A 27,649-nucleotide genomic window follows, 5' to 3' on the forward strand; every position below is an offset into this window, starting at 1 on the left:
AAAAGAAAAGATGAGGGCAGAAGAGTGCATGTAAAAACTGGTGGACAAGGGCAGTATTGTCCTGGTCTTGACAATGCGCTGTCTCTACCTAAGACATCATCCACTGGGGGAAGCTGCCTGAAAGGTGCACCAAAGATCCTTGCACTATTTTTACAACTTTTTGTGAGTCAAAGTACCTCAAACTAGAAATTACTTAAAACTTGAGACAATGGGGCGGAGAGGACAGGACCTAGCAGGTGGGCTCGGGACTGTGAGGTGGCCGGGCAGGTGGCACAGTGGTGGTCAGGTGAGGGGATCACACCAAACCACTGCCCCTGGCTCGCTTTGGGGACCCGTCTCATCTTCCCAGCAGAAGTGGGAGCTCCTTTGGGAGGTGAAAGACTGAGTCCTATTTGTCACTCCCCAAAGCGGGGTCCCCATAAATAAGAGGTGAAGACTGATTTGAGCACCAGCAGGTCTGCCTGGGGCAAGGCTGGGATTTTGAAGCAAAGCTTGGGACCTGGTCTTGGCCTTCTGGAAAGAGAGCAGAGGAGGGAATGGGGCAGCCACTCACCGTGGGGCACCCTGGGGCATCTGATCCTTGACCCGGAGGTTTTTGGCCAGAATCTCCACCCTGGGACCCTGGAAAGAAAGAACCATCCGGCCTGGGTCCTCTGCAAGTTCAGGACACTTGAGGAAGCATGAGGGGTAGAGGGGATGGGGTCTCCAGAAGCCAAAACCTTGGCCCCTCCAGAAGGGAAAAAGTCCAGGTGTGGGCAGATGGCACCCCATCCAGAGTTGTGCCCCCCGCCCCCTGCTGAGAGCCAGGCCCCTCACCTGCTTGCGCATGATGTCCGTGGCCTGCATGATGCACTTGGGCAGCAGCCCATGGCTCCGTGCCAGCACGGCCGCCTGCTCCAAGGACACACTCAGGGTGCTCCTGCAGCGTGGAGCGGCCAGGCCCCTCACCTGCTTGCGCATGATGTCCGTGGCCTGCATGATGCACTTGGGCAGCAGTCCATGGCTCCGTGCCAGCACGGCCGCCTGCTCCAAGGACACACTCAGGGTGCTCCTGCAGCGTGGAGCGGGAGGGGTGGCAGTGAGACCAGGTGGGGGGTGACCTCTAGCCCCACTACAGCCTCATCTTCTCCCCTTGCTGTGCCCATGGTACAGTCTTGCCCTGGACCAGCCCCCTGACCCCCAGACATCCGCTGGCCCTGGACCCCCACCACATCCCTCCCGGCAGCCTCCCTCCCCGCCCCACCCGCACACAGGTGGCTTTACTGCTCCGCTATCTGCACCCCTCCAACACAGCAGCCCAGGAGGCAGGGACCTCATGGAGTTCTGTGGTATCTGCCAAATGACCCAATGGGGTGACTCCCTGAATGCCTCACGAGTTGTCAGCAGGGTCCGAGATGGACACCTTGACTCATCCCTCACAGCTGTTCCTGAGCAGTTCTGGAACACAGGCGCTGCAGCCAGACCTCTTGGATTCTACTCCTGTCCCTCCACGTAATAACTCTGTGACTCTCGACAGTTGAGCTCATCTCTCCGTGTCTCGGTTTCCCTCACTATAAAACAGGGACCCTAACAGTACATGACTGACACTGTGACCAGACAGATGGGCTGTCCCCGGCAGTGCAGGATGTTTAGAGCACCCCTGCCTCCACCCACTAGATGACAGTAGCACCTCCTCCCTACCCCCACCCCCACCCCATTGTGACAACCCCCCAAAAAATCTCCAATCATTACCAAACATCCCCTGGGGGGCAAAATGACCCCGAAAGACCCCTGCAATAGGCCCCGCCGCACTGGCCCGCTGTGAGGAAATGGATGACCCGCACGGGGCATTAGCAATGGGCACACGCACAGAGCACCACCGGCTACATCACTTACTCCACAGACCTTTATCAGGCACCTGCCATGTACCACTGTTCTAGGAGCTGTGACACAGCAGAGGACAAAACAGGTCCCTGCCCTCCCGGAGCTGGCTCTGCACTGGGGATGGCAGAGAAGAAACTAGCACCCAAACCAAGTGCGTTGGATGTGGGTGATGAGGGCGGCCGAGGAAAAGAGAGTGAAAGGCTGCTGGGGGAAGACAGGGCAGTGTTGAACAGGGAGGTCAGGGAAGGCCTAACAGAGGTGACATGAGCAAAGCAAGGGACAGATGCAGAGCGTGTCCAGTGAGACAAGGAGGACAGTTCTGCCTCGTAAAGATGAATGATTGTTACTGTCACTGCTGAGTGGAGTTTCCAGCAGAACCACACTGCACAACCCTCTCATCCACGCTAACCACAGAGTTAGAAAAACAGAAGTTCCACAGTCTTCCCAGGACCACCTACTCCTGCTGTCCCATTTCAAAGAGAAACAAACTGAGGTCCAGAGACAGCCATGGCTTTGTCTAGGCTCAATGGACAGTGGCAAAACCAGGATTTGAACCCAACCTTCCTGCCTCCTTGCCCTGAGACCTCCACACTGCCCAGAGCCCGCCCAGCTACCTCCCCACACCCAGCTCAGGGGTCATGACACCTCACCTCTGCATGCCCGTACCACACATGGTGATCTGGCAAGCCCCCAGGCGGTAGCAGAGCTCAGAGGAGATGGGGATGAGGCCGGCACCCAAACTCCCACCAGCACTAGGTTTGGGATAGACAAAGGCCTTCATGAGGCGGCAGAGCTCGTCCAGGGCGTTGATTGGGCGTATCAGCTGCAAGGTGCAAAACATACACCAGGATGGTTGGGGGAGGCCCCCACAGCCCCTGCTCCCCAACCCGGCCTTCCTCCCCCATCACCTCCTTCTAGTCCAGCTTTGTTACTGCAGTTGTCCTCCCAGCTCACCTCTCTGGGGTTTACAATCCAATTAACCTTCTACCACCCATGCTTAAGAACAATCTGTGGCTCCCCACTTCCCTATAAGCTGGCATTCAATGTTCACCATATATTTCATGTCTAACCTTCTAACCTAATTCTCTTCACCTGCTCAGGTGTGTCCCCAACTAAGCCTGAACAAAGTGCCCTCTCCTGTCCTCTCCAAACCCACTGTTAAGTTCAAAGGTCCCCTCCCCAGGAAGAGTCTTCACTTGTGCCCTGAGTTTTCCCCGACCACCATGTAAAGGGACAAAACAGCAGCTCACTAACTCGTTCTGTGCCACAGTGATATTCTGCCATCCAGACTACAAAGTCCCAGAGTACTGTGCCACTTCTATCAGAGACCCCAGCCTCATAGCCCCAAGCCTCACACACCAAAACCATCGTCAGGTTTAAGGCCTGCCTGAGCCTGGGAAACCGGAAGGCCAGGANTCAAAGTAAGGTCTGCAAGTATCTGGTCACAGGCTTGTCAAATTTCCACACACTCTATTGTCGGGCCTCCTTCTGTCTCATAGCAATGAGGAAAATTGTTCATCAGTGTGGACTGCTTTCAAAGTGAAGTGCTTTCGCATCTATCCAGAACTCCAGCTATTCTTTTGTATTTAATCAGCTGCACAGTGAACATCCTTTCAAAGAGAAACAAACTGAGGTCCAGAGACAGCCATGGCTTTGTCTAGGCTCAATGGACAGTGGCAAAACCAGGATTTGAACCCAACCTTCCTGCCTCCTTGCCCTGAGACCTCCACACTGCCCAGAGCCCGCCCAGCTACCTCCCCACACCCAGCTCAGGGGTCATGACACCTCACCTCTGCATGCCCGTACCACACATGGTGATCTGGCAAGCCCCCAGGCGGTAGCAGAGCTCGGAGGAGATGGGGATGAGGCCGGCACCCAAACTCCCACCAGCACTAGGTTTGGGATAGACAAAGGCCTTCATGAGGCGGCAGAGCTCGTCCAGGGCGTTGATTGGGCGTATCAGCTGCAAGGTGCAAAACATACACCAGGATGGTTGGGGGAGGCCCCCACAGCCCCTGCTCCCCAACCCGGCCTTCCTCCCCCATCACCTCCTTCTAGTCCAGCTTTGTTACTGCAGTTGTCCTCCCAGCTCACCTCTCTGGGGTTTACAATCCAATTAACCTTCTACCACCCATGCTTAAGAACAATCTGTGGCTCCCCACTTCCCTATAAGCTGGCATTCAATGTTCACCATATATTTCATGTCTAACCTTCTAACCTAATTCTCTTCACCTGCTCAGGTGTGTCCCCAACTAAGCCTGAACAAAGTGCCCTCTCCTGTCCTCTCCAAACCCACTGTTAAGTTCAAAGGTCCCCTCCCCAGGAAGAGTCTTCACTTGTGCCCTGAGTTTTCCCCGACCACCATGTAAAGGGACAAAACAGCAGCTCACTAACTCGTTCTGTGCCACAGTGATATTCTGCCATCCACACTACAAAGTCCCAGAGTACTGTGCCACTTCTATCAGAGACCCCAGCCTCATAGCCCCAAGCCTCGCACACCAAAACCATCGTCAGGTTTAAGGCCTGCCTGAGCCTGGGAAACCGGAAGGCCAGGAGAGATGCATCGTGGGTGAGTAGCCAGACCAGCCAGTGGGAGGCCCCTCGGAAGCTCATGACGTGCGGGAACGTGGGCCCCGCACAGCCAGATCATTCCATTTCTCAAGAAAAGCTAAAAGTCTCCATTTTTATGAAGAAATCTTTTGATTTCTAAACATTGGTAACAAATTGGGCCACATCTGGCGTAGGGTTCACTACTTTGACCTATATGGGGCTCCAGCCTCAGAGAAATGCTGCGATTCACAAGGGAGATGAGAGAGGCCCAGGCCATGGGTGCCAGCGAAAATAAACCAACCAAGGAATCCCGAGAAGGAGGAGGGAGCTATCCCGGGAGACTGGAGGAGGAACTGCAGGGGCCTCGGGGGCTTCTTGGCCAGGGTTCTGGCTGCGGTGCCACTGGGCCTGTGTGCTGAGTCCTAACCCTGAGAGTCCTGCCCAAACTTCATGGGGGTGGGGAGCAGACACACCTGGTCTATCTTCACTGCTGTGGTGCTGGCATCCGTGGGCAGGTTAGACCGTTCCAGGTAAAACGCTCTGAAGAGAAAGATGGGGCTGAGGGTGGGGCCGCCACACCCACCGTCCTCCACACCCCTACCCCCGTCACTCCTGGGGCCACAGCTGCTCAGCTCTTCTCTGACTCTCCAAAAAAAAAATCACTGGAAGCATGGTAAAACGCTCTGAAGAGAAAGATGGGGCTGAGGGTGGGGCCGCCACACCCACCGTCCTCCGCACCCCTACCCCCGTCACTCCTGGGGCCACAGCTGCTCAGCTCTTCTCTGACTCTCCAAAAAAAAAATCACTGGAAGCATCTGGCACAGCTGTTCACACCCACAGTCACCTGTTCTCCAATAGCCCCATCAGGAAAACAAGGGGCCTCCTGAGCACTCCTCAAACGCCACCTGTACCTGACTGCCCCCCCAACCCTCCATGCCCATGTCCTGCTTTGCTCCTCTTCTGAGCCCGTCTCACCATTTGGTGTATTACATGCCCTGTGCTCACTGGTATACTGTTCGTCTCCCCCTCTAGAACAGGGGTCGGCAAACTTTCTCTGTAAAGGGCCAAATAGTAAATATTTCAGGTTTTGTAAACCAGAGAGTCTTTATCGCCACACTATTCAACTCTGCTGTGTAGCACAAAAGTAGCCATGAATAATATGTAAACACATGGGCATGGTGGGTGCTAATAAAACTTAATTTACAAAACAGGGGGTGGGCCGGATTTCAACAACCCCTGCTCTAAAAGATCTGCTCCATGAAGAACAGGACTTCTGCTCACTGCTGGTTCCCGAGCAAGCACCTAGGACGGTGCCTGACCCATAAAAGATCTCAATTAAACGTGCTGAATGAATGAAGTGGTGAACGAATGATCACAGAGACAATATTTAAAATATTCAACATATGGCACAGAACAGATGGAAAGCACTGATCAATCCAAACACATGCTAGGATTAAATAATTTGGCTGGATGTTTTTCCTGAGCAAATGAATGAAAGCATCACCCCACCATTTTCAAATGGTAAAATGGGGCCCCACGAGGATGAAGCCACGCACACCTTGGTCCCTGGTCTCCTAACTCTCAGCCTACCCCTGTCACAGAGTGGGGTGGTGAGGCAGAACTCAGGCAGGGCCACAGTGGGGGCAGCGGTCCCTGGACTTCTGCTTCCTCCTGGCAAATTGTGGTCCCTGTTCTCTCCACTTCTCCCTGGGGGTTCTCTTCTGAGCAGGGCCAAGGCCCTGGGAGCCACACCCCTTACGCACAGGCCCAAGAATCCCAGGGGCCCCCGTCCCGCCTCCCACCCCCACACAGAATGGAAGCACAGGCAGCTCCATACCCCCACAAGCAGCTCGACTCAGCAGAAAAGACTCACTTTGAACAGTCCCAGGTTCAGAGAGCAGCCACTCTACAACTGTGTGACCTTGGGCAAGCTGTGTATGCTCTCTGGGCCTCAGTTTCCTCATCTGTAAAGTGGGTTTGAATGGCCTACCATTCAGATTGCTGTGAGAATCTCCTGCAGGCAAAAGGCCTGGCACACAATAGCGCTCAAGAAAGGGTGTTTGGTCCACTCCCCACGCTGGGGGCCTACCTGGCACCTTACATGCTGACGCCCACACCCCGTGGCAGCTTCCGGACTCCTACCCCAACATGGTCTGCAGGCAGATACCTGAGTTGGCGGTAATACTGCTGCACTTTCTCCAGGGACTGAGCGTTGATCTCCTGCTGTAAATCCTCCGCCGCCTGGCTGCCTGGAGGAGGTGGCCCCTCCACATTCTCCAGAGCTGTGAAGGAAGAAGAGGGAGGGCAGATGGTTGAGTCCTGGTGTGCTTGGTGGCCTTGGCCCATCCCCATGGTCCCACCAGCTGCCTGCAGCTCACCTTTTGTGAAAAGCACGGTGTGCAGCCTCAGGCTAGCTCCGCTCTCCAGGCGGGAGGGTAGCTTGGAGAAGTGGTAGCTGTCGAGGTAGAAGATGACCTTCAGCGCCTGCCGGCTGCCCTCAATGTGGTAGAAGACGTTGGTGTCTGTGGGAGGACATGGTGGGGCAGGGTGGCTCATCACGAGGCCCAAGGGGAGCTCTGCCCTACCTGCCTGAGAGCAGCTGCAGATCTCCCTTCCCCTGGCTCCACAGTGGTATCCTGGGACCTCACTGCTTTCCCCACACCACAGGGGTAGCCTCAGATCTCCCTGCCCTCTTGCCCCACAGGGGTAGCCTCAGACCCCCTTGTCTTCCCAGCTACAGGGTGGAACCCTGGGACTTCCATGTCCACTCACCCCAGAGTTGTATCTAAGACGTCCCTGTCTGCTCACTCCATAGAGACAGTCTCAGACCTCCTGCCCTTCCACCCTCCGAGGGGAGCCTCAGACAGCCCCACCTTCTCATGCTGTGAAGAGCAGCCTCCGACCTCCCTTGGCCTCCTGCAATAGTCCCGTTCCCACTGCCTCGCTCTTGGGCCTGACATGGTTCTGCCCATTTGGGAGTCAGCAGCTTTGGACCTCAGGGCCTCACCAATGCTCCTTTTGCCCCTTATTGGCAGCCCAGGGCCCCTACCTGGCAAAAGCTGCCCCCAGCCAGGGCCTGCATCTTATTCACACCCATAAGGAAGAGCTTATGGCAGGGGTGGTAAAATATGACACTTGGACCCCATCCCACACCCACGGCAGGCATCACTAATCAATCAATAGTGATTGGATGTGGCCCCCAAAGCTCAGCCTACAGAGGTGGCCACTGCCAATCAATTCAAATTGGTACCTGAAAAGAAACCCATTGTCCCTCTAGGCTCTAGTCCAGGTGTTCTCAACAGGGGTGATATCACCCCCAAAACAGTGAAAGTCAGTTCTTGAGAGGGAGAGTGGAAAAAACTTAAACACAGACACATAGTACATAAACAGATACACAGTATATTCATGGCATTAAATTTCATGGGGGTGTGACAATTAGGGAAAAATTGTCAAAAGAGGGTTTCGATTAAGTGAAATGAAAATAAGTTCAGAAACACTAAGCTAGAGCAGTGGTTCTCAAACTAGTGGGCTTCAGAGTCACTGGGGGGGAGGGGCTTCCTTGTCAAGGCACAGATTTCTGGGCTCTACCTTCAGAGTCTCTGCTGCAGTAGGGCTGGGGTGGAGCCTGCGAATCAGCCTTTCCAGCCAGGTCCTGGGCACTGCTGGTGCAGGGCCACTCTTGGAACACTGATCTAAAGTCAAGCCCAGTGGTCGTCGACCCTGCTAGGCATTGGTCCAGCCCCCACCCCACAAACTAAATCAGAATTGCCAGGGATTGGGGCAGCAGTATCTTTGAAAAGCTCCCCAGACAATTCCAGTGTGCAACCAGGACTGAGCCCCACTGGGCCAGACTGAGCTCCAGGAGGGTGGAATCCACGGCAGCCATGGCTGCATTTCTCTGCACTGTAGCCCCAGAACCCAAGACTGTACCTGACACATACTACATGTTCCTAATTATGGATATGTGGGTGGATGATGGATGGATGGATGGTGGGTGAGCAAGTGAATGGGGGGTGGATGAAAGGGTGTGAGGGTGGGAGAAAGAAAGGAAGAAACTTAGTTAATTATGGTATAAACCCTTAAAAAAACTTAAGTCTTTACTCCAAAAAAGGTTGTCTCTAGGATGGAATTTTAATAGGGTGGTTTCTGTTCCTTTTTAAGAGCTGTTGGAAACAGCTGGGTTTATACAAAAAGAAACCCTTCTTTTCCACATGTGCCGCAAGGTTCAGCTTTCAGACACACACTGGGAGCATGAGGTGTGATGGGGCTGGGTCCCAGGTCAATGCAGGACAGCTGCCCTAAAGGCAAAGGGGAGGACAGAGCAGTCCCTTCCTCCCTAGAACCCTGACTCTCATGGTAAGGGAGGCAGGAGTCACTCACTGGCCACATAGTTCTCATCCAGCTCCTTAAAGGAGAAGGTGACATTATCCAACTCCGACAGGGTCACCCAGATGTCCTCTAGCATAGTCCGTTCCTCCTTCTGCAGGTAGAAGACAGGGTAGAGAAGACTCAGCTGCCACCCCTGGCCTGGCGTTTCACTTCGAGATGCTATGATTCAACTCTAGTCGACACACCAGACTGGGCCTCCCAGGGGCTAGGTCCCAAGCGTGACTCTCCAGAGCTGCTCTATGACCAGCTTGTCCTGTAACTCCCAAGGGTCAGAGCCCACCTCTGCCTTAATGTGCTCAGTGGCTCTTGTCAAGTCACTTCCTCTTTTACCTGGACCACCACACCACGCTTCTAACTATGCCATTTTAAACCTAACACACCCAAATAAGAGTCCCTGTTTCCTTTCTCATCCTCCAGTCGGTCCCAAATGGCGCCAGCATTCACCCAGTTGCCCAAGCTCCAAACCTCTAAGGACTTTTCTGTTTCTGTCCCCCTCACCCTGTACACAATCCATCACCAAGTCCTCATGGTCCAACCACCAAAACCTACTCCAGATCCATCCATCTCTCTCCAACTTCCTGCCACACCCCAAACTCCAGACACCACGTCTCCTGCCAGGAGGCCCATAGCAGAGATTTCCCTCCTGCCACCCTTTCCCCCCAGACAAGCCACCCTCCCCTCTGACTCCAAGTTATCTTTTAAAAACTTAGCCCAAATTACATGACTCACTGACTCAAAGCCTCTGAGCCCTCGTCTGCTCAGAATAAAGTCCTGGCCCCACCGGCCTCATCTCCCAACCCCTCTTGGCCACTCCCCTATGGCCACATGGCCTCTGCTCAGGGCCTTGGCTGTTTCCTCTGCCCGGCACACTCTTCCTCAAACCGTCTACTGGCTGGCTGAGCTCTCAGCTCAAACGTCACCTCCTCAGAAAGGCCGCCTCTGTCCCCTTACTCCAAAGAAGCTCCACCGCCTTCTAGCTTTCCTGCTACCTTCCCTCTCCCTCCTTTGTTCTCAATCTGCTTCCCCCAGCTAGAAAGCAAGCACCAGACCCCCAGCACCCAGCTCAGAGCCTGGAACCTTGTGGTGTTTGGAGAATGAGTGACTTGGGCCCAGTGTCCCTATCGAGAAGAGGAAGGTGAGGGCTGGTGTTCCGGCTGGCTGCCTTTCTGGGTCACCGGCTGTGCTTTCCAGGAACCCAGTGAGGGCGGATCTCCTGCCGGGCAAGTNGTCGGTCCCAAATGGCGCCAGCATTCACCCAGTTGCCCAAGCTCCAAACCTCTAAGGACTTCTCTGTTTCTGTCCCCCTCACCCTGTACACAATCCATCACCAAGTCCTCATGGTCCAACCACCAAAACCTACTCCAGATCCATCCACCTCTCTCCAACTTCCTGCTGCACCCCAAACTCCAGACACCACGTCTCCTGCCAGGAGGCCCATAGCAGAGATTTCCCTCCTGCCACCCTTTCCCCCCAGACAAGCCACCCTCCCCTCTGACTCCAAGTTATCTTTTAAAAACTTAGCCCAAATTACATGACTTACTGACTCAAAGCCTCTGAGCCCTCGTCTGCTCAGAATAAAGTCCTGGCCCCCCCGGCCTCATCTCCCAACCCCTCTTGGCCGCTCCCCTATGGCCACATGGCCTCTGCTCAGGGCCTTGGCTGTTTCCTCTGCCCGGCACACTCTTCCTCAAACCGTCTACTGGCTGGCTGAGCTCTCAGCTCAAACGTCACCTCCTCAGAAAGGCCGCCTCTGTCCCCTTACTCCAAAGAAGCTCCACCGCCTTCTAGCTTTCCTGCTACCTTCCCTCTCCCTCCTTTGTTCTCAATCTGCTTCCCCCAGCTAGAAAGCAAGCGCCAGACCCCCAGCACCCAGCTCAGAGCCTGGAACCTCGTGGTGTTTGGAGAATGAGTGACTTGGGCCCAGTGTCCCCATCGAGAAGAAGAAGGTGAGGGCTGGTGTTCCGGCTGGCTGCCTTTCTGGGTCACCGACTGTGCTTTCCAGGAACCCAGTGAGGGCGGATCTCCTGCCGGGCAAGTGCCTGCGTGCTGCGGCGGCCAGCAGAGGGAGCTCCAAGGCCATGTTTCTCCACCAGCCAGCGGCTGGGCTTGCGGAGACAAGGCACTATTGACATTCAGGACACTGCAGGATGTTCAGCAGCATGGCTGGCTCCTACACACACTAGATGCCAGCAGCACCTCCCCCCACCCAGGGTGTCCCCTAGGGGGTAAAACTGCCCTTGGTTGAGAACCACTGGTCTCTACCACTTGTGTGTGTTTATGTTGTCTCCCTCCCACGAGGATAGGAGACCCTGAGCAGAGGGACTAGGTTTTGCTCACTGCCAGACCCCCAGTGCCCCTAACAGTGGCACACAGTAGGTGCTCAATAAATCACTGCAACCAGGTGAGGGAGAGCCTGAGTGGGCAGGAGCTCCCCTCTGCCCCATCGGGGGCACCAGCATGTGGGCTGGCGGGGCCCCCTGCCTGCCTCCCTTGCCCACCCACTCACCACAGCGGCCGGTGTGAGCAGGGACTGGCAGTGCAGGAGGACGCCCGTAGCCGCCACCTGCTCCAGCCACTTGCGGCTGGCATCGCGGCTGCTCTCCTCGTACTCGCCGTTGTTGTTGTAGCGGTAGCTGAGGGCTGCCAGCAGCTGCTCGGAGAAGGTGCACACTGCGGCCACCAGGGCCTGGCAGAAGATGGCATCCCTGCGCAGCTGCAGCTCCGTGTCTGGGGGCAGAGGGCAGGAGGGGCCTCACTGGTCAGGGTGTCCTGTGCCGTCAACAGGCCACAGTCCAGAGCCCTGGGCCCAGTACCAATTCCCCATGGACCTCCACAAAGGGCCAACATGCCAAAAATTAATTTCCAGTGGAAATCCCAGCCTCCAAAAGCCAATTTCACAAAAATCAATTCTCCAAAAGCAAGCCAATTTGCTGAAAAACTCACTTATCTCAATGACCCATCTGCCTACTTTAAAAAAAAAAAGACTTGTGGTTTTTCCTAAGGCTTTTCCAAAAACCTTACCCTCAACTGTTTTTGCACGTGTTAAGGGATATCTTGGCCTTGGCCTGTTGAATGCCAATGATGTCAAGCTCCTCAGCTAAGACCACATTTTAAGTAACGCACCGCACCATTTTCTCTATTTTGGGAACCATGCCTGCCTTCTTCCTGTCCCGCCTCTCCCATTGCCCCCGCCTTGACCTTGACATGGTCTGAGGAACTGGCCAATTTCAGGCAATGGGTCTTTCAGGGTCCCAATCTTCAGGTAAAAAATTATTTTCAGTGACTGGCTTTAGGCCAACAGGTTTTAGTGACCAGTTTTGACCCTGATCCTACTGTAGCTCCCCCATGGCTGAGAATTTCTGGAAATAAGGGAGGCACTGAGAATGTCTCCAAGATTCCCCCAGGTCACCCCCTCTATCTGCTGGGTAGGAAGTCCCCAGGCTGGGGCTGTAGGCTCTACTGGCAAAGAGCCTCCCCAATCATGGGTCCTCTATCCTGTGTCCTTGTCAACAGCCACCCAGGCCTGGCAGGTGGTACAAAACAGAGCTCCTAGCTCCATGGCCCTGGGACTTGTCCCAAGTACACAAGAGGAAGAGGCAAGGTTGAAGCAGTTCTTGGAGGGGCGAGGCCAAAATGTTGCTTTCTCCCAGTCTGGCCCCTGCTGGACCAAGGAAAAGTCCACCTTGGCTATAGAAGGGCTTCCCTAGGCTGAGGCCACGAGGACCCACTGCAAGGAATGCCTCCTGGACACTCCTGAGGGGGTGCAACTCACACAAAGCTCTCACCTGTGCATTTCAGCAAGGCTAGGAGCAGCTGGTTCTTCCCATCTGGAAGGAGAGGGGAGAGAGAAGGAGGATGGCTGAGAGGGGTTAGCAGAGGTGAGGTCTGAGCTGGGCCCCTCCCCACAGCCAAGCACCCTGATCCTGCACAGTGAAGCTCTGGGTACAGAAGGCTGTGCTCAAGGAGGTTTTATGGAATGCTGGTGAATTCCAGGAACCTTTGGACATCAGGGAATGGAACCCCAACTGTTAGCCTTATCTGTTTACATGGACCCATGAAACAGAGACTAAAATCAGCCCTTTGAATTCCTGAGCCATGGCCCCTGCCCTCTACCTCGTACACGCATGTGTGGGCACACACACGTGCACATACACACAGGTNCCCCTGCCCTCTACCTCGTACACGCATGTGTGGGCACACACACGTGCACATACACACAGGTACACACGCATTCACATAGACACACTCATGCAGACACACAGACATCATGTGCACACACACACATTGTGCGCAGCCTACACAGTCAAGGCCCCATGCACATACAGACAAAGCTCATTTCTTCCAGAGAAAAGCCTAGCATCCTGGTCTCTGTCCGTCCAAAAGATACTTTGGGGACCAGAAAGGGCTTAAAAGAAAAATCTGCAAGGCCTTTGGACTGAGCCTCTGGAGATACTTTCTTCCCTGGAGAGGCGTGAAGCTCAGAGCAGGTGTGCAGCGTGTACTTACTGAGCACTGCCTGCCTGTGTGCTTTGTACTGACTCGTTTAATTCTCACAACACGTGAGAGAGGTAGCACTATGAGCCCGTTTCACACAAGAATAAACTAAGGCCCAGAGAAGCCAAGGAACTTGCCAAGTTCACACGGCTGATAATTGACTGAGCAGGGATTCAGGCCGTGGCAGTCTGGCTCCAGAATCCGTGCTCTTAATCAATTAGTTTGGAAAACAGGACAGCACAGGGTCAACACAGACTTCCTACTCAGAGGCTGCCATCCCCTGGGGGAACAACTTCCTGCTGTCCTGGTCAACTGTCTCCCTGGCCTTGGTCCTTCTAACCCAGGAATCCCAGACTCAAATGTTGATAAGGGCAGGTAACGTAGGACAGAGCGACACCAGGCTGCAGGAGTGGTGGGTAGCAGTCAGCTGGAAAGCAGCCCTTACTAATCTAAAGACAGGGGCTGCCACTCATGCCCAGCCAAGCGTGATGTGGGTCTGCGGGTCTGATGTCACCAGATCTTCTGGTGTTCAAGAGCAACCAGAAATCCAGATTTTTATGTAAAATCTCTGATTGTAAACACTGGCAGCAAATTCACATTTTTTTGATGCTGTAGCATCGAAATCTACCTGTGGGCCCAAATCTGGTCAGTGGGCCACCAGCTGTGACCTAGATATTAAACAAAAGGAATGAAATTAAAGCTGCAGTTTTGGAAGCTTGAAAAGGAACAAGTTCAGCCTTTTCGGCCTCTGGACTCGCAAGGAAGTCCCAGTATAAGTGACACCCAACATCAGCTGCTCCTAGATCAGGACGCTCAGCCAAGAAAAGGCACCCATGCTTCTTGTCCTTTCCCTGGGCATGGAGAGACATGGGGCACGAAGATGGGCCCATTCCTGATCCTTCCACATTCCACATTCTGAGCCAAAGGCAACAAAACCCCCACATGACACATCCTCCCTGCCTACTGACCTTCCACGTATCTCTGAATGTTGTCCACCAGGGTCTTGATGGAGTTGGGGAGGTTCCAGGGGTCCTCCTGGATGCTGATCTGGATCAAGTTCCGGCCACGGATTGTACACTCTTCTTTCTGTTTGAACTCTGGGGCAGGAAAGGGGCATGAGGGCCAGGGAAGGGACAGAGGTAGCTTTGGAGAACAGTGGCACAAAGCCCTATGTCCCATCACGAGTTTCCAAAACTTATAATCCCAGATCAAGGGAGCGGGCAGGACTCTTAGGTATTATCTGGCCCATGGAGGGCAAACAAAGTGTGCTACTGCTTCAGGGTGCTACGCCCACGGCAGACATCACCAATCAATTTCAGAACTCCTTCCTGCTAGTCTGAGGCTGTGACTCCCCACAGCTACCACCAATCAAGTGCAGGCACCACAAATCAATCATGGATGTTGTAGCCCGGATACTGTAGCCACAGAAGGAGTCTCAGGATACTACACCCTCGTCATCACAATGAATCGAGCTGGCATATGAGTTGTATCTTGGTCTAATCCTTTCCCTACATACAGACGGAAGCCCAGGCACAGAGTGGGAAAGTGACTTGCCTAAAGTCACAGAGCTACATAGTGACAGAGCTAGGACTTGAATCTGGCCCCAGCAGGACCATTCAAAGGCCAGGCAGACACAGGCCCCTGTTCCTTTGGCTTCTTCCCTGCTAAAGGCCCAGATTTCTGAGATATTTGTGGTTTGGGTTCCTCTGGGCTTGACATTTCTGCTTTCTGAAGTCCACCCCTGGGAGAGATAATCCTGAGACAGCAGGAGGGGCAGCGGAGCTAGGGAGCCCCAACCCTACACCACTTCCTACCCAAGGCCCAAATTTCTGAGATATTTGTGGTTTGGGTTCCTCTGGGCTTGACATTTCTGCTTTCTGAAGTCCACCCCTGGGAGAGATGATCCTGAGACAGCAGGAGGGGCAGCGGAGCTAGGGAGCCCCAACCCTACACCACTTCCTACCCTTACTTAGGGGCAACGGCCTGTCTGCATTCCTATGTCTTACGCCCAACCGAGAGCTCCCTGATGTCAGGCAGCATCACTCAATTCATCTTGGGGTCCCCAGCGCCCAGCACAAGGTCTGGCACAAGCTGGCTCTGGGGATTTACTGATGTGTAGATGTATGGATGGATAGGTGGGTTGACAGATGGATGAGCAGGTGGGCGGGTGGGCGGGTGGATGGATGGATGGATGAGTAGGTGGGTGGAAGGATAGGTAGGTGCATGGATAGACAGACAGATGAATGGACAGATGAGTGCATGAGTGGGTTGGTGGGTGAGTGAGTGGGTGAGTGGGTGGGTGGGTAGGTAGATGGGTAGGTGGGTAAATGGGTAAATGAGAGAAAAGGCAGGTAGAAGGATTAAGAAATTTCAATTATTTTCTCTGAATCATTTCAAGAAAAAAGTCTCAGTTTGGTGCCGGTAAGCCCTTAACACTTTAACTTAACAAATTCCTCTCTTAAACAAACAACAAAGAGCTCTTGGCAGGCAACCATACCTAACTGCAGCGTAATGCCATTTTGTGTTATTGCTTCCACTGGATTTATCGTTACGGCTTATCATCAATTTATGGCATGTTATACTGGTTTCCCATATATAGGGAGTTTAATAAGATACTTTCAAAATTAAATTTTTAAAAGGGAGATACTTTTTTAAAAAGTTAAGTGGCAAATGAATGTGGTTAAGAAAACATGAAGAAGTAAGTAGACTCTGACTAGGGCTGAAATGATGATGGGTGTGACATCTGAGGTTTGACAAACTGGGCTCCAGGCCGTGCCCTTGTGTTACACATGGGCCCACCCGGAAAGTCCAGGGACCAGCCCACAGGTTCGCAAACTTCTTCTGTAAAGAGACAGATAGTAACTATTTTAGGTTTTGCAGGGCCTGTGGTTTCTGTCACATATGCTTCGTTTTTGTTTGTTTGTTTCTACAATGATTTAAAAATGACAAAACTATTCTTAGCTCACAGTTGGTATAAAAGCAGGCCCTGGGCTGGACATGGCCCCTGGTCTGAAATCTGCCAGCCCCTAGACTAGCCTGTAGCCTTTCAGCAGGAGAGGGACAGAGCAGGGAGTGTGACCCGGATGTCCTGCATGGTCCAGCACCCTTCCCCCATCACAGGCTGCCTCCCTGCTGGACTCTGAGTGTCTCCTCACCCTGTAAGCTGTGGTCCATGGGGAAGTGCTTGGTCTCTTCAAAAGCCCTGCTCATGACTGGCCCCTTGAGAAGTGCGTTGATGGAGTCCACCTGGGCCGTAAGAAGCTCGGGGTTAGTTTGGGCCCATGGCCTTCCAGACTGCAGGGATCCACGACCCACAGCTCTTGCCCCAGCCTCTGGGTTATGGGTTCTCATAAGGGTAAAGGGAGGAACCCAAGGTACACCGGGGTGGGGCAAAGGTCCTACCTGGTTGAAGAGATGCTCCAGGCAGCCATGAAGCTTGTCTTGCTTGTCTGACGGGATCCGCATGTCACAGGGCAGCTCGTCCCCTGGCAAAAGGAAGCAGCAGCACCATCAGCCATTCCTGTCTGATCTCACACCTTCCCAGCCCCTTTCCCAAGAAGGCAATGGAGCTACAGAGCTCCAAAGCCACAGGGGATTTGAAGTCTGACAGACCCAGGCCCTGGCTGTGCATCACCAGGCAAATCACTTGACCTCTCTGAACCTCAATTTCTTTATCTGCAAAATGGGCAACAGACACTAAAGCATCACAGGATTGTCAGGCACTGTTACTATTTCCATTCTGCAATGAGGAAGCTGAGAACCAGAGACAAGGAACTGGATACCAAGCCTCCTGACTCATCCCCCAGCTGTTTGAATTAAATCAGCTTCCACACAGAAGCTCCTTCCTAAAACCTCCCCAGGGACAGCTTTTGCAGTTGAGTATCTTATGTGATGAAACATTTATCTAAAGTTCAGCAATATCTTCCATTTTACTGGAGCTTCTTTTCTCCTGTTAAAGTATAATTTAAATTAAATTTTTATGCACAACTACCTTGGAAGGACACACAGACAGTAGTGACAATGAGAACAGCAGTGACAGCCTGCAAACCAGGAGGCTGGGGGACAAGGGTGGGAGTAGCAACAGCCTGCAAACCAGGAGACTGGGGGACAAGGGTGGGAGGGAGACTTGTCACCATGCACCTTCTCGTGTCATACATGTGGACAGTGACAGCCTGCAAACCAGGAGGCTGGGGGACAAGGGTGGGAGGGAGACTTGTCACCATGCACCTTCTCGTGTCATACATGTGGATGTGTGACCTATTTTAAAATATCTGGGGCTGGCCCGTGGCTCACTCCGGAGAGTGCGGTGCTGATAACACCAAGGCCCCGGGTTTGGATCCCATATAGGGATGGCCGGTTCGCTCACTGGCTGAGTGTGGTGTGGGCGACACCAAGCCAAGGGTCGCGATCCCCTTACCGGTCACGAAAAAGACAAAAAAATAAAATAAAATATTGTTTATGTCTGTCCATCCATCCATCCATCCATCCATCCACCCACATGTCCATCTGTGCATACATATGCACTCACCAATGATCTCAAAATGTGAGCAGTGGTCATTTCTGGGGGAGAAAAGATCGCGATCCCCTTACTGGTCACGAAAAAGACAAAAAAATAAAATAAAATATTGTTTATGTCTGTCCATCCATCCATCCATCCATCCATCCATCCATCCATCCATCCATCCACCCACATGTCCATCTGTGCAAACATATGCACTCACCAATGATCTCAAAATGTGAGCAGTGGTCATTTCTGGGGGAGAAAAGATTCTGATTTATTTTTATGTACTTCTTTTGAACTTTACTGTGTCATTTGGATTTTTGGTTTGAGCACATGTCGTTTTTATGGAAACCATCAGGTCACTCTGTTTAGTGACGTCAGAGCACTCACCACAACCACACATCATACACGGTCACACGCAATCATACGTAATCACATCATGCATGTTTTTATTTGTTCCGTATCCATGACAGTCGAGGATCCTTCTTTCATTCCCAGCAGTGTTCTCAACTCCCAGCAAGTAATAGGTGCTCACTAAATATTTTCTGAATGAGTGGATGGAAGGAAATACAGTACAATACTATGCAATATGATACAAAACAACATAAAGCACAACAAAATAAAAATAAAACAAAATCTCACCAGGGGACCCCTCTTTCCCCCAGCCCGAGCCTCTGCACTCACCAGATCCCATCTCGTCACTGCCCAGGTAGGAGCTGTTACTTCTCACGCTGGTGTAGGACAGGACCGAGTCTCGATTACTGTTACACTCACTGCACAGGGGCCGAGAGAAGGGGCTGAGTCACCCTCCAACTCCACACCCTCTCATCCTGACACCCAGAACACACTTTCTGGAGCATAGACAAAAGCCCTGGCCCTTCTGGTGGACAACCAGCCAGAGACAGGGATGGTGGCCTGTTCATTTTCTACGTCTGAGGGTGGAGAAATTTTTAGGCCCCAGCACAGAAACACAGAAACAGCAGGAGGATGGGGAGTCATTTTCATTCAGGTGTCACTACTGTCCAGTGTCCCTGATGCTCCCCAGAACATCACTCCTCTCTAATGGGACAGCCTTGCCCCTGGACCTACCTGCACATACCCCACTCAACCACACAGCCCTTCTCTGCCTCCCCATCCTGGCTGGAAACCTCATGAGAACTAGGACCATCTGTGATTGGCTGTGTCCCAGGAACTCAGAAGGTATGGGGAATCAAAAACCACAATCCCCAAATTCTTGCCTACACCTTTTTGACAACTAAAGGGAAAAATCAGAGGACCCAAAAATGTAAGAATCCAGAGAGACGGAGAAATCTTGGACTATGGACATGGGACTCCAAGAACACGAGGTGCTGAGACAGCCAGAACGTCCCGTTACACAGACACCAAGAAAGCTGCAGATGGTGGACCAGTGAGACCCTTGAAGACCAAAAGAATATTCATGCTGGGAGGACTGGGGTGAAGGTCTTTGTCAAATTAAATCAGTTCTGGTTTTTGCCTGCAAACAAATGATGTACCCTCCAAGAGTCTACTACAACCGTAATGCAAATGCCTTATAACCTTTCGCTGGCAACCATAATGCTTGTTTTTTTGTGGTAAAGAATCATATTTATTCACTGTATGGTTTTTTACAAAAAAGTTTAGTTTTAGTCTATTTAACCCACTAATTAGGACCTCACTGATCTTGTTGTAATCAACTTAACCATTAGAAAAACAATTCAAATCTGCTTGGAGTTAGGAGGAAAAAAGAAAACAGTCTTCCTCCTTGGATCACGTAAAAATAACTAGTGTTTGCTGCAGAAACCATATGTCTTAGATTGAGTTTTAAAACAAACCACGGAATCCTGACTTTTTCTTTGACAACATTCCATCCGCGTGTGTGGAGTGACTTCAGAGCAGAATGGACGGTGTCCACAAGGGGCAGACCCTGACACATTAGCTGTGGGGCAGGAGAGCAAACAAAGTGGGCGCCATGGGGCGTGCTTTGGGGGCTCAGATAGCCCCAAGAACCATACTGTTAGCAAGAGCACCCCAACACTACTGCACCCTGGAAGACAGCCCACAGATTCTGACTTTCCCACTGGTCAGCATCCTCAGCTGTTCTGCTGGCTGGCAGCATCCACCCCAAGCCACCCACAGCCATGCCCACCTGTAGGAATCACGATAGCTCATGGTATCATGGCCTGAGTCCTCCTGATCCTCCTCAGACACCTTGAAGCACACTTTCTTGATGCCCCCATGGTCAGTCCTGTCCATCTCGCTCTCTTCACTGACCAGCGGGGAGGAGGAGGCCTCCTCAGCCAAGGGTGGGTCACACAAGCCACCCAAGGTGGGCTCCGTGATGGTGGACAGCAGCCTGCAGGAAGCAAAGACCTTGAAGTGACCCTAAGTTGTGGGAGCCATCAAATGCTTTGTGTCCCTTCTTAACAAGCCCACCATCTCCGCAGATGCACAGCACTGTCTCTCCCGTTGGGGGCATGAGATAGGTAAGTTCCTATTTCATGGCCAAGATGCACAAGGCTCTGTGGCATAGCACACAGGCTGGGGAACTTTGCCTGTAAAGGTCCAGAGAGCAAATCTTTTCAGTTTTGTAGGCCAGATGGTCTCAACGACTACTACTCAGCACTGCCGCCATTGCGTGAAAGCACCATAGACGATATGTAAACAAATGGGCATGTCAGTGTTTGAATAAAACTTTATTAAAAAAAAAAAACAGGCAGTGGGCTGGACTTGGCCCATGGGCCATAGCTGGTCAATCCCTGGTGTGGAGTTAAGAGTATAGGTCTTAAAACCAGACAGACCTAGATTCAAATCCTGATTCTGCCATTGCCTAGCTTAGAGGCATAAAGCCAATTATTTAAACTCTCTGAGACTCAGTTTCCTCATATGCAAAATGGGATAACATCAGTATTGACATCATAGGGTGCTATGAAGATTAAGGGAATTAAAATATGAAAAGAGCTCAGAACAGTATCTGGTGACTTCTCAGTGATCAATAAACCCTGGCTAGATGTAATCCCACCACATCTCAATGCGGTCAGTCTCCTGATTAGCCCCGTTTTACAGAGGAGGAAACCAGGCTCAGAGAAGTTAAGTGACTCACTGAAGGTTGCACGGCTAATAACTGACAAAGCTAGGTTTCAAACCCAGGCTTCCTGGCTCCAGAGCCTACATTCTTTTTCCCTTTATTTTTCCATCCCACACAAAAGTAGAGAGGCAAATGTGAGGAGCCCCAGTTACCCAGCAGCCAGCTCCAGCAGTGGCAGCTCAGGGACCACCTTGTTTCCTCAACTTTTCCCATCACGTTTTCTGTTACTGGAGTATTTAAAACAAGTCTAAAACAACACATAATTTCCCCTATAAATACTTCCATATCTGTCTCTAATACACGAGGACTTTTTTTTAAAACCAATGGTTTTCAACTGGGGGCAACTTTGCCCCCCAGGGAACATTGAGCTATGTATAGAGACATTTTTAGTTGTCACAACTGGAGGGGGACATTGCTATTGACATCTCGTAGGTGGAGACCCCAGATGCTGCTAAACTTCCTCCAAGGCACAGGATGAGCCCCCACGCAAAGAACTATCCAGCCCAAAAAGTCAACAGTGTCAAGGCTGAGAAAAAAACACTGGTTTAAACATAAACATAATCACATTGCTCTTGCTGTGCCTAACAAAATTAATAATTCCTTAATACCATCTAGTACCCAGTCCATGTTCATATGTCCCTGATTGTCTCAAAAATGTCTCCTCGCACTTGGCGTGAAACAGATCCCTAACCAGGTCCAGACACTGCTTTTAGTTGTCATGTCACTCAAGCATCTTTACTCTCTAACAGCTCCTCCTCCTCCCCGCACCTGCTTACCCCCCCCCACCCCCACCTCTCACTTGTTGAAGAAACTGGGTCACTGTCACGTAGAATCGCCCACCCTCCGGATTTGTCCGAATGCATCCTGAGGTGCCATTTAACCATCCTTTATCCCCCACATCCTATAGCTGAGCGATGAGACTCAGCTTGCATTAGATAATTGTTCAATTTCTGCTGGCAAAGGCACATGTGGGCGGTGCTGCATGTGTGTCCTCTTGCATTACAGCAAAAGGGACATCGTGTGTCCAGCTGCCTCTCTCTCTCCCTGAGATGTTAAAATTAAGTGCCCGCAGAACCTTTTGCAGATAGTTTTAGCCTCACTGATGATCACTGCCTACATCCGTTATTTCACTAGAGCAGTGTTTTTCAGTCAGGTGGGATTGTGCCCCCAGGGGGCATCTAGCAATGTCTAAAGACATTTTTGGTTGTCACAACTGGAGGAGGGGGTTGTTACTGGCATCTAGTGGGTCTAGATAGTAGTCTAAATAGTAGTCTAAATAGTAGTCTAAATTAGTAGTCTAAATAGCCTATAATGTACTGGACAGCCCCCCACAGCAAAGAATTATCCTAACCAAAATTTCAATAGAGCCAAGGTTGAGAACTCCTGCCTCTCTCCCCTCTAGTGCCCCCCTGGGGCCAGGGCTCACCTGTTGATCTGGGTGACATATTGCTTCATCTCCTTCAGGGCCACATCTAATTTGGTGAAGAGTTGCAGGTAGGCATCCTGGATCTCACGGTCTTCCTGCTTGAGCAGGAAGCTCAGGCCCCGGTCTTCATGGCCAAGAGCCCCACTGGCTGATCCAAAGCTACTATTGCTGAGACCCTGTCCTTGGGGGTCCCCATCTGCAGCAGGCAAGCACTTCCAGGATGGAGCTGCCATGGTGGTAATGCAGTGCTGGGTGTAGGACATGGGGTTCAGGTGGCCTACAGGGAAGGAAGGGAGAGCTCACTCAGAAACAGACACCAGATACCACATGACCTTTGGGCAGAGGAATACAAACCCATTTAAAGGATCCCAATGAATAAGATAATTTTCCCTTTTCAATACTCTTAGTCCACTAGGTTACCTGAAGAAGAAAGTTTCAATTTGGTGCTGCTATGCTTTTACCTGCTGTGATCTTCTTCCTGCCTGGAATGCAGACATAATAGCTGGTACTCCAGCAGCCAATCTCTACCATGAGGCATCCTGAAGGCTAGAAGCTACATCTAGCATTAGTGGCACAGAAAGGCAGGAGAAGCCTGGATCCCTGATGACTATGGAGCTACCATTCCAGCCCTAAACTGCTGACCTTCAGACATCTTTCTGTTTAAGTATACGTAGTACAAGATCTGAACACAGTTTCTAACAGACACACACAGGTACCTTGCTCTGGATCAAGGCCAATGAGGGAGGGTTTGCGACCGAAGCGGATGCTGAAGGACCTGCCAACTGAGGGGGTGGTCTTCGGGTAGGACACTTCCATGAGGTTGACGTGACAGTTGGTGGGGCAGAAGTCCAGGCCACAGAGAGGATGGGGCTCCAGGGGTGCTTGTTTGAAGGGTGGGCTGACCCTGTTCTTCAGCTGGGCTGCAAACTGAGAAAGGTAGGAGACACAGGGTCATGAGTCAGGGGTCTGGGAATTCTGGCCCACACCCAGTGCCTACTTTATCAGGGCCTAGGCCAGACGTCCCAAAACTGGACAATATGCCAATAGCTCCAAACAGAAAAGTGGATTTCCCTGTACTGTCTTTCACTGGGTCCAGATCTCGGGAAGGCCTGGAGGAATAGGAGGCCTCCAAGTACTTACACCTGCATTCGTTTCTCACTTTTAGCCACACCTGAGCTGTCCTTTCGGAACCATCTCTCCCCAACCCTCAGTTCATGAAGTTCAGGTCGCGCTGCCTCCCCATCCCTAGTGACTGGGACAGGACTAGGCACATGGCCCAAGACACGACAGTAAGAGTTCCCTTCAAGTTAACTTTTTACTGGGTTGCTAAGGCTAGAGGTACTGAGGGCCATCTCATCACCACATGAGAAGGGCCTGCATGAGAGTGAAGCCAACTCGGGAAAACAAAGTTAAGAGACAGAGAGAGGCCACGTTCTTGAGATACTGTGATATCTGTTTAAGCACCTGGATACAACCATGCCTGCAGTTCACCTCTGTACTTTTCAGTAATATATACCAATAACTTCTCCCATTTGTTTAAGCTGAGAATGAGCTGGGGTTTGATATCTACAACCAAAATATCCCAGGCTGAGACACTGTGTCTGGGAGCCTGTGGCAGAGACCCTGCAGGGCACAGGTACCTCCCGATAGCAGGCAATTCTCTGGCCGATGTTTTCCAGCTTGGTGTCGCAAATGTTGCGAAACTCGTAATGGGGCATGGTCATGATGGCGCTGCTCAGGGCCATGAGCCGCCCGCAGTTCTGCACGAAGACACTGTCATCGGCAGCAAAGGCCTCGAGGATCTGCAGGAACATGAACAGCTACTGAACACTCCCTGTATGCCAGGGAAAGTCTTAAGCAGTTTACCTGCACTGGCTCCTATACTTCTCATAATACCCCTGTGAGGTCAGGTCTACTACTGGCCCATTCTGAAGATAAGTAAACTGAGGCTAAAAGGACAATAAGTCACTCTCCTGAGTCCCATGGCTACCAAGTGGTGGGTCAGGGACTAGAATTCAGGGCTCTAAGAACTCTGAGAAAATGAGAATCTGGCTGCCTCCACCCTGGTTACTCTCTCACCCTAGGTAAGAGAAACTGCCCTCCGCCCCCCAAAGCAGGGCAGGGCAGGGCAGTGCCCAGAGACCTTGGCAGTGAGGCCAAAGCAGCCACGGGGCTCCACAATCTTCTCCAGCACGTGGCACTTGACACCCGCTGTGCTCACGTACTCATACACCACACCGTGCTCCAGATGCATATTGTCCACGGTCAGGCTGACCACAGGGCTGTCCTCACGCAGGCTCAGCTGGGGGCCCAGGGACAGCAGAGGGAAGGCTGGAAGCACAGGGGTATACACTAAGAAGGGGGTACCACTCTGCAGCCAGCCAGGCCCTTTGACTAATGGGGAAACCAAAGCGTGCCCGTAGCTCTGTCTTTTTCAGCTGGCCTGCTATGGCTCACCCCCTGTCCTAGAAGACTTTCCTTATGGGAATCAATCCTTGTGCCCCATTCTCAGTCTATGTGGCTCAGAAGAAGGTGACCCCACTTGCACTCTTCCCCTGAGACCTGGTTCCACAGCTGGGCAGGAGATGCAAGCCTGGCTAATCAGCATATTCTAAGCCCCCTCTCAGTGACCATGCTCAGGATCAAGCACATGACCCAAGATGGGCCAATGAGAGTCAGGTCTGGGACTTCTGTTGGAGCTACAAAGAGAATGAGACATTCCCTTTTTCAACTGGATTCCAAGTTGCCAGAGCCACCATGTGAAGAAAACCCCATGTAAGATGGAAGCCAACACAGAGAGATGAAAACTGGAGAGAAAGAGACTCTTCACAATACTTTACAAGGCACTGGATCAAGCCAGACTGAAGCTTGCTTGACTCCACTCAGACTTTCTAGTTCTCTGAGCTAATGTTTTCATGCAACCCAGTTTTATGTGACCCTGACCAACATGGTACTTTGTCACAGCAGCCAGCAGAAACTTAATACAGAGCTGCTGGCATTGAGATGCACTGGCTGGGAGGCGAATAGACACAGAGGGGGACCCAGCTTCCCTGGAGTCTCTCAGTCCCTCTGGAAGCTCCAGAAATGCCACTCCCACCTTCTCATTACCTGAGTCTGGCTGGTCTTCCTCCTGGGCCCCCTCGCCACTGGGGTCCTCATCCAGCACCCCCTGACTGACTCGGGCCTCCTGGGCATCCTCGTAGGTACGGTAAATCCATTGGTACAGGCCCTGGGGGGTAGCCAGAGTAAGAGGGGCAGCCATGATGCCGGCAGCTAGGGAGGAAGGGATGGGCCAAGGTATAAACTGTTCCTGGATTCCAAAGTGCAGGCTTTTAGCCTGTCGGTAATGCTACCTTTGTAGAGGCCTTGAAGATTTTGCTCTGGAACCTTCCTTACCTCCAGGTACACAGAGCCTTCACCGTGTACAGTCTACACTCCACACCAAAGCCAGGGGAGGGCCGGCCCGGTGGCGCATTGCTACAGTGCGCCGCTTGAGAGTGCGGTGGTGCTCCCGCCGAGGGTTCGGATCCCACATACAGACCGGCCGCTCACTGGCTGAGCGAGGTGCGGGAAGCAACACCGAGGGTTGCAATCCCGTTGCCGGTCCTGGTCCGGTACGGGCGCAACACTGAGGGTTGTGATCCGTTGCCGGACACGAAAAAAGACAAAAAGGAAAAAAAAAAAAAAAGCCAGGGGAGAAGGAGCCTTTGAAAGTGTTCATCAGGGTCCTGGGAGCAGACACCTTGTCCCTCCTGTGTCCCCAGGGCCTAGAAATATGCCTGGCTTGTAGCATGTGCTCAATAAACACTTACTGAGTGAACCAATAAATGAATCAATAAGTGAATGTCCTCCTCCACCAGAACCCTGGCCACCAACCCAAAATATAATATCAATTTTCATCATCAACACAACTATTTGCCCAACATGACTGTGTCGTAGGGAGAGAGGAGAATCTTATCACACCCATTTCACAGCAGTGAAAACCGAGGCCCTGAGGTATCATGGCCCAGCTCCTCTGGTCTGGGCACGCAGTGGGAGCACAGAGCCCAGGCTTACCCTGCCCACAACCATCTGGTGCCTTCAGGCTTTTCCCCAGAGAAGAGAGGGCAGCTCTCTGCCCCTTGCCGCTCATCCAGCAGCGCTTCCCTGATCCCCTTGGCTACTGGTCGGCTTACCAGGGCCTCTTCTCGCTGATTCCGGAATGCCTGGAAGTGCTCTAGGACCTCGAGGGCACCATCATTCATCACATTATTGCCGCTGACCTTCAGGATGCACTGACCTGCACAGAGCCCTGCAGCCACAGCCTCCGAGCCTAAGAATGACAGAAGCGCTTGAGGCTGGGCACCAGACAGAGATCGTCGCGGGCAGCCACAGGCAAAGGCTGGTAACTGGGTGAACACTGTCCCTCCACCACCCACCTACTAACCCAACCCCTCAAACACAAACCCAAAGACTCCACCTCCATCCCTCCCACTCTGGAGCTTCCCTCTGACCCACTGTAGTGGACAGAGAGAGAATTGGCATTCCCATTTTGCAGAAGAAACTGAGGCTCAAAGGTCACACAGCAAAGACAATGCATTTGAATCCAGGTACGTTTCACTTTACAGCTTCATAGCCTTTAAAATCCTGCAACAACCACGTGATACTGAACAAGATCACACAGCTGGGAGAAGCCAAGATTCAAACCAGGTCTACCAGACTCCAATTCCATGTTTTTTCAGTTATACCGCAATTCCCAAACTGTTAAGTCTTAGACTCCAGGGTTTTGTGTGGTTAATGCGAAAGGTCTGGAAATGCAAACAAATGCCAAGCTTTGTCTGTACATGGGAGAATATCAGGCCTGAAAGGTATGACAAGTACAGACCCTGCCCTGTACCAAGGGAGCTTGGCTTCAAACCTTGGCTCTGCCATGGACTAATTCTGTAACCTTCGGCAACTTCCTTAATGTCTCTGGTCCTCAGTTTCATCATCTATAAGATGGAGACACTAATAACACCTACTCATAGAGTTCTTGAGACGACACATGAGAAGCATTTAGCACCATTCCTGGCACTTAGTAAGTATTCAAGAAATATCAGTTGTTTAATTACTTTTGCCTACTTCACCTATAAACACCTATTATTACCTATTATAAACATCTCTGTAGATGCTCTAAGTTCGGGTTTCTCACCAAGGCACGACCGAAATTTTGGGCCAGATAATTCTTTGTTATTCTTTGGGGCTGTCCTGTGCATTAAAGGATGTTTAGCAACATCCCTGGTCTATCCACTAAATGTTAATAGCACATCATCCCCAGTTGTGACAACCACAGATGTCTCCAGACAGTGCCCACTGTCCTCTG

The 27,649-nt window shown here is 51.9% G+C and overlaps 1 protein-coding gene across 2 annotated transcripts in view; it reads right to left on the minus strand.

The window, feature by feature from the left end:
* Positions 1–27,649, minus strand: part of PREX1 (phosphatidylinositol-3,4,5-trisphosphate-dependent Rac exchange factor 1) — a 212,293-nt gene that overhangs the window by 3,537 nt on the left and 181,107 nt on the right. For both annotated transcript variants that reach the window (XM_008577372.1, XM_008577371.1), the window contains 20 exons: positions 26,484–26,620; positions 25,417–25,537; positions 24,452–24,639; positions 23,949–24,110; positions 23,025–23,235; positions 22,309–22,585; positions 19,944–20,150; positions 18,482–18,570; positions 16,699–16,781; positions 16,452–16,542; positions 14,265–14,393; positions 12,588–12,629; positions 11,309–11,529; positions 8,794–8,893; positions 6,792–6,935; positions 6,581–6,695; positions 4,887–4,953; positions 3,654–3,826; positions 949–1,051; positions 554–621 (listed from right to left, as the gene is read on the minus strand). In XM_008577372.1, coding sequence (XP_008575594.1) covers positions 554–621; positions 949–1,051; positions 3,654–3,826; positions 4,887–4,953; positions 6,581–6,695; positions 6,792–6,935; positions 8,794–8,893; positions 11,309–11,529; positions 12,588–12,629; positions 14,265–14,393; positions 16,452–16,542; positions 16,699–16,781; positions 18,482–18,570; positions 19,944–20,150; positions 22,309–22,585; positions 23,025–23,235; positions 23,949–24,110; positions 24,452–24,639; positions 25,417–25,537; positions 26,484–26,620 — 2,728 coding nt within the window. The remainder of the gene's footprint in view (positions 1–553; positions 622–948; positions 1,052–3,653; positions 3,827–4,886; positions 4,954–6,580; positions 6,696–6,791; positions 6,936–8,793; positions 8,894–11,308; positions 11,530–12,587; positions 12,630–14,264; positions 14,394–16,451; positions 16,543–16,698; positions 16,782–18,481; positions 18,571–19,943; positions 20,151–22,308; positions 22,586–23,024; positions 23,236–23,948; positions 24,111–24,451; positions 24,640–25,416; positions 25,538–26,483; positions 26,621–27,649) is intronic.

The sequence above is a fragment of the Galeopterus variegatus genome, unplaced genomic scaffold (genome assembly GCF_000696425.1).
Source record: "Galeopterus variegatus unplaced genomic scaffold, G_variegatus-3.0.2 Scaffold1500, whole genome shotgun sequence".
Taxonomy (NCBI): Eukaryota; Metazoa; Chordata; class Mammalia; order Dermoptera; family Cynocephalidae; genus Galeopterus; species Galeopterus variegatus.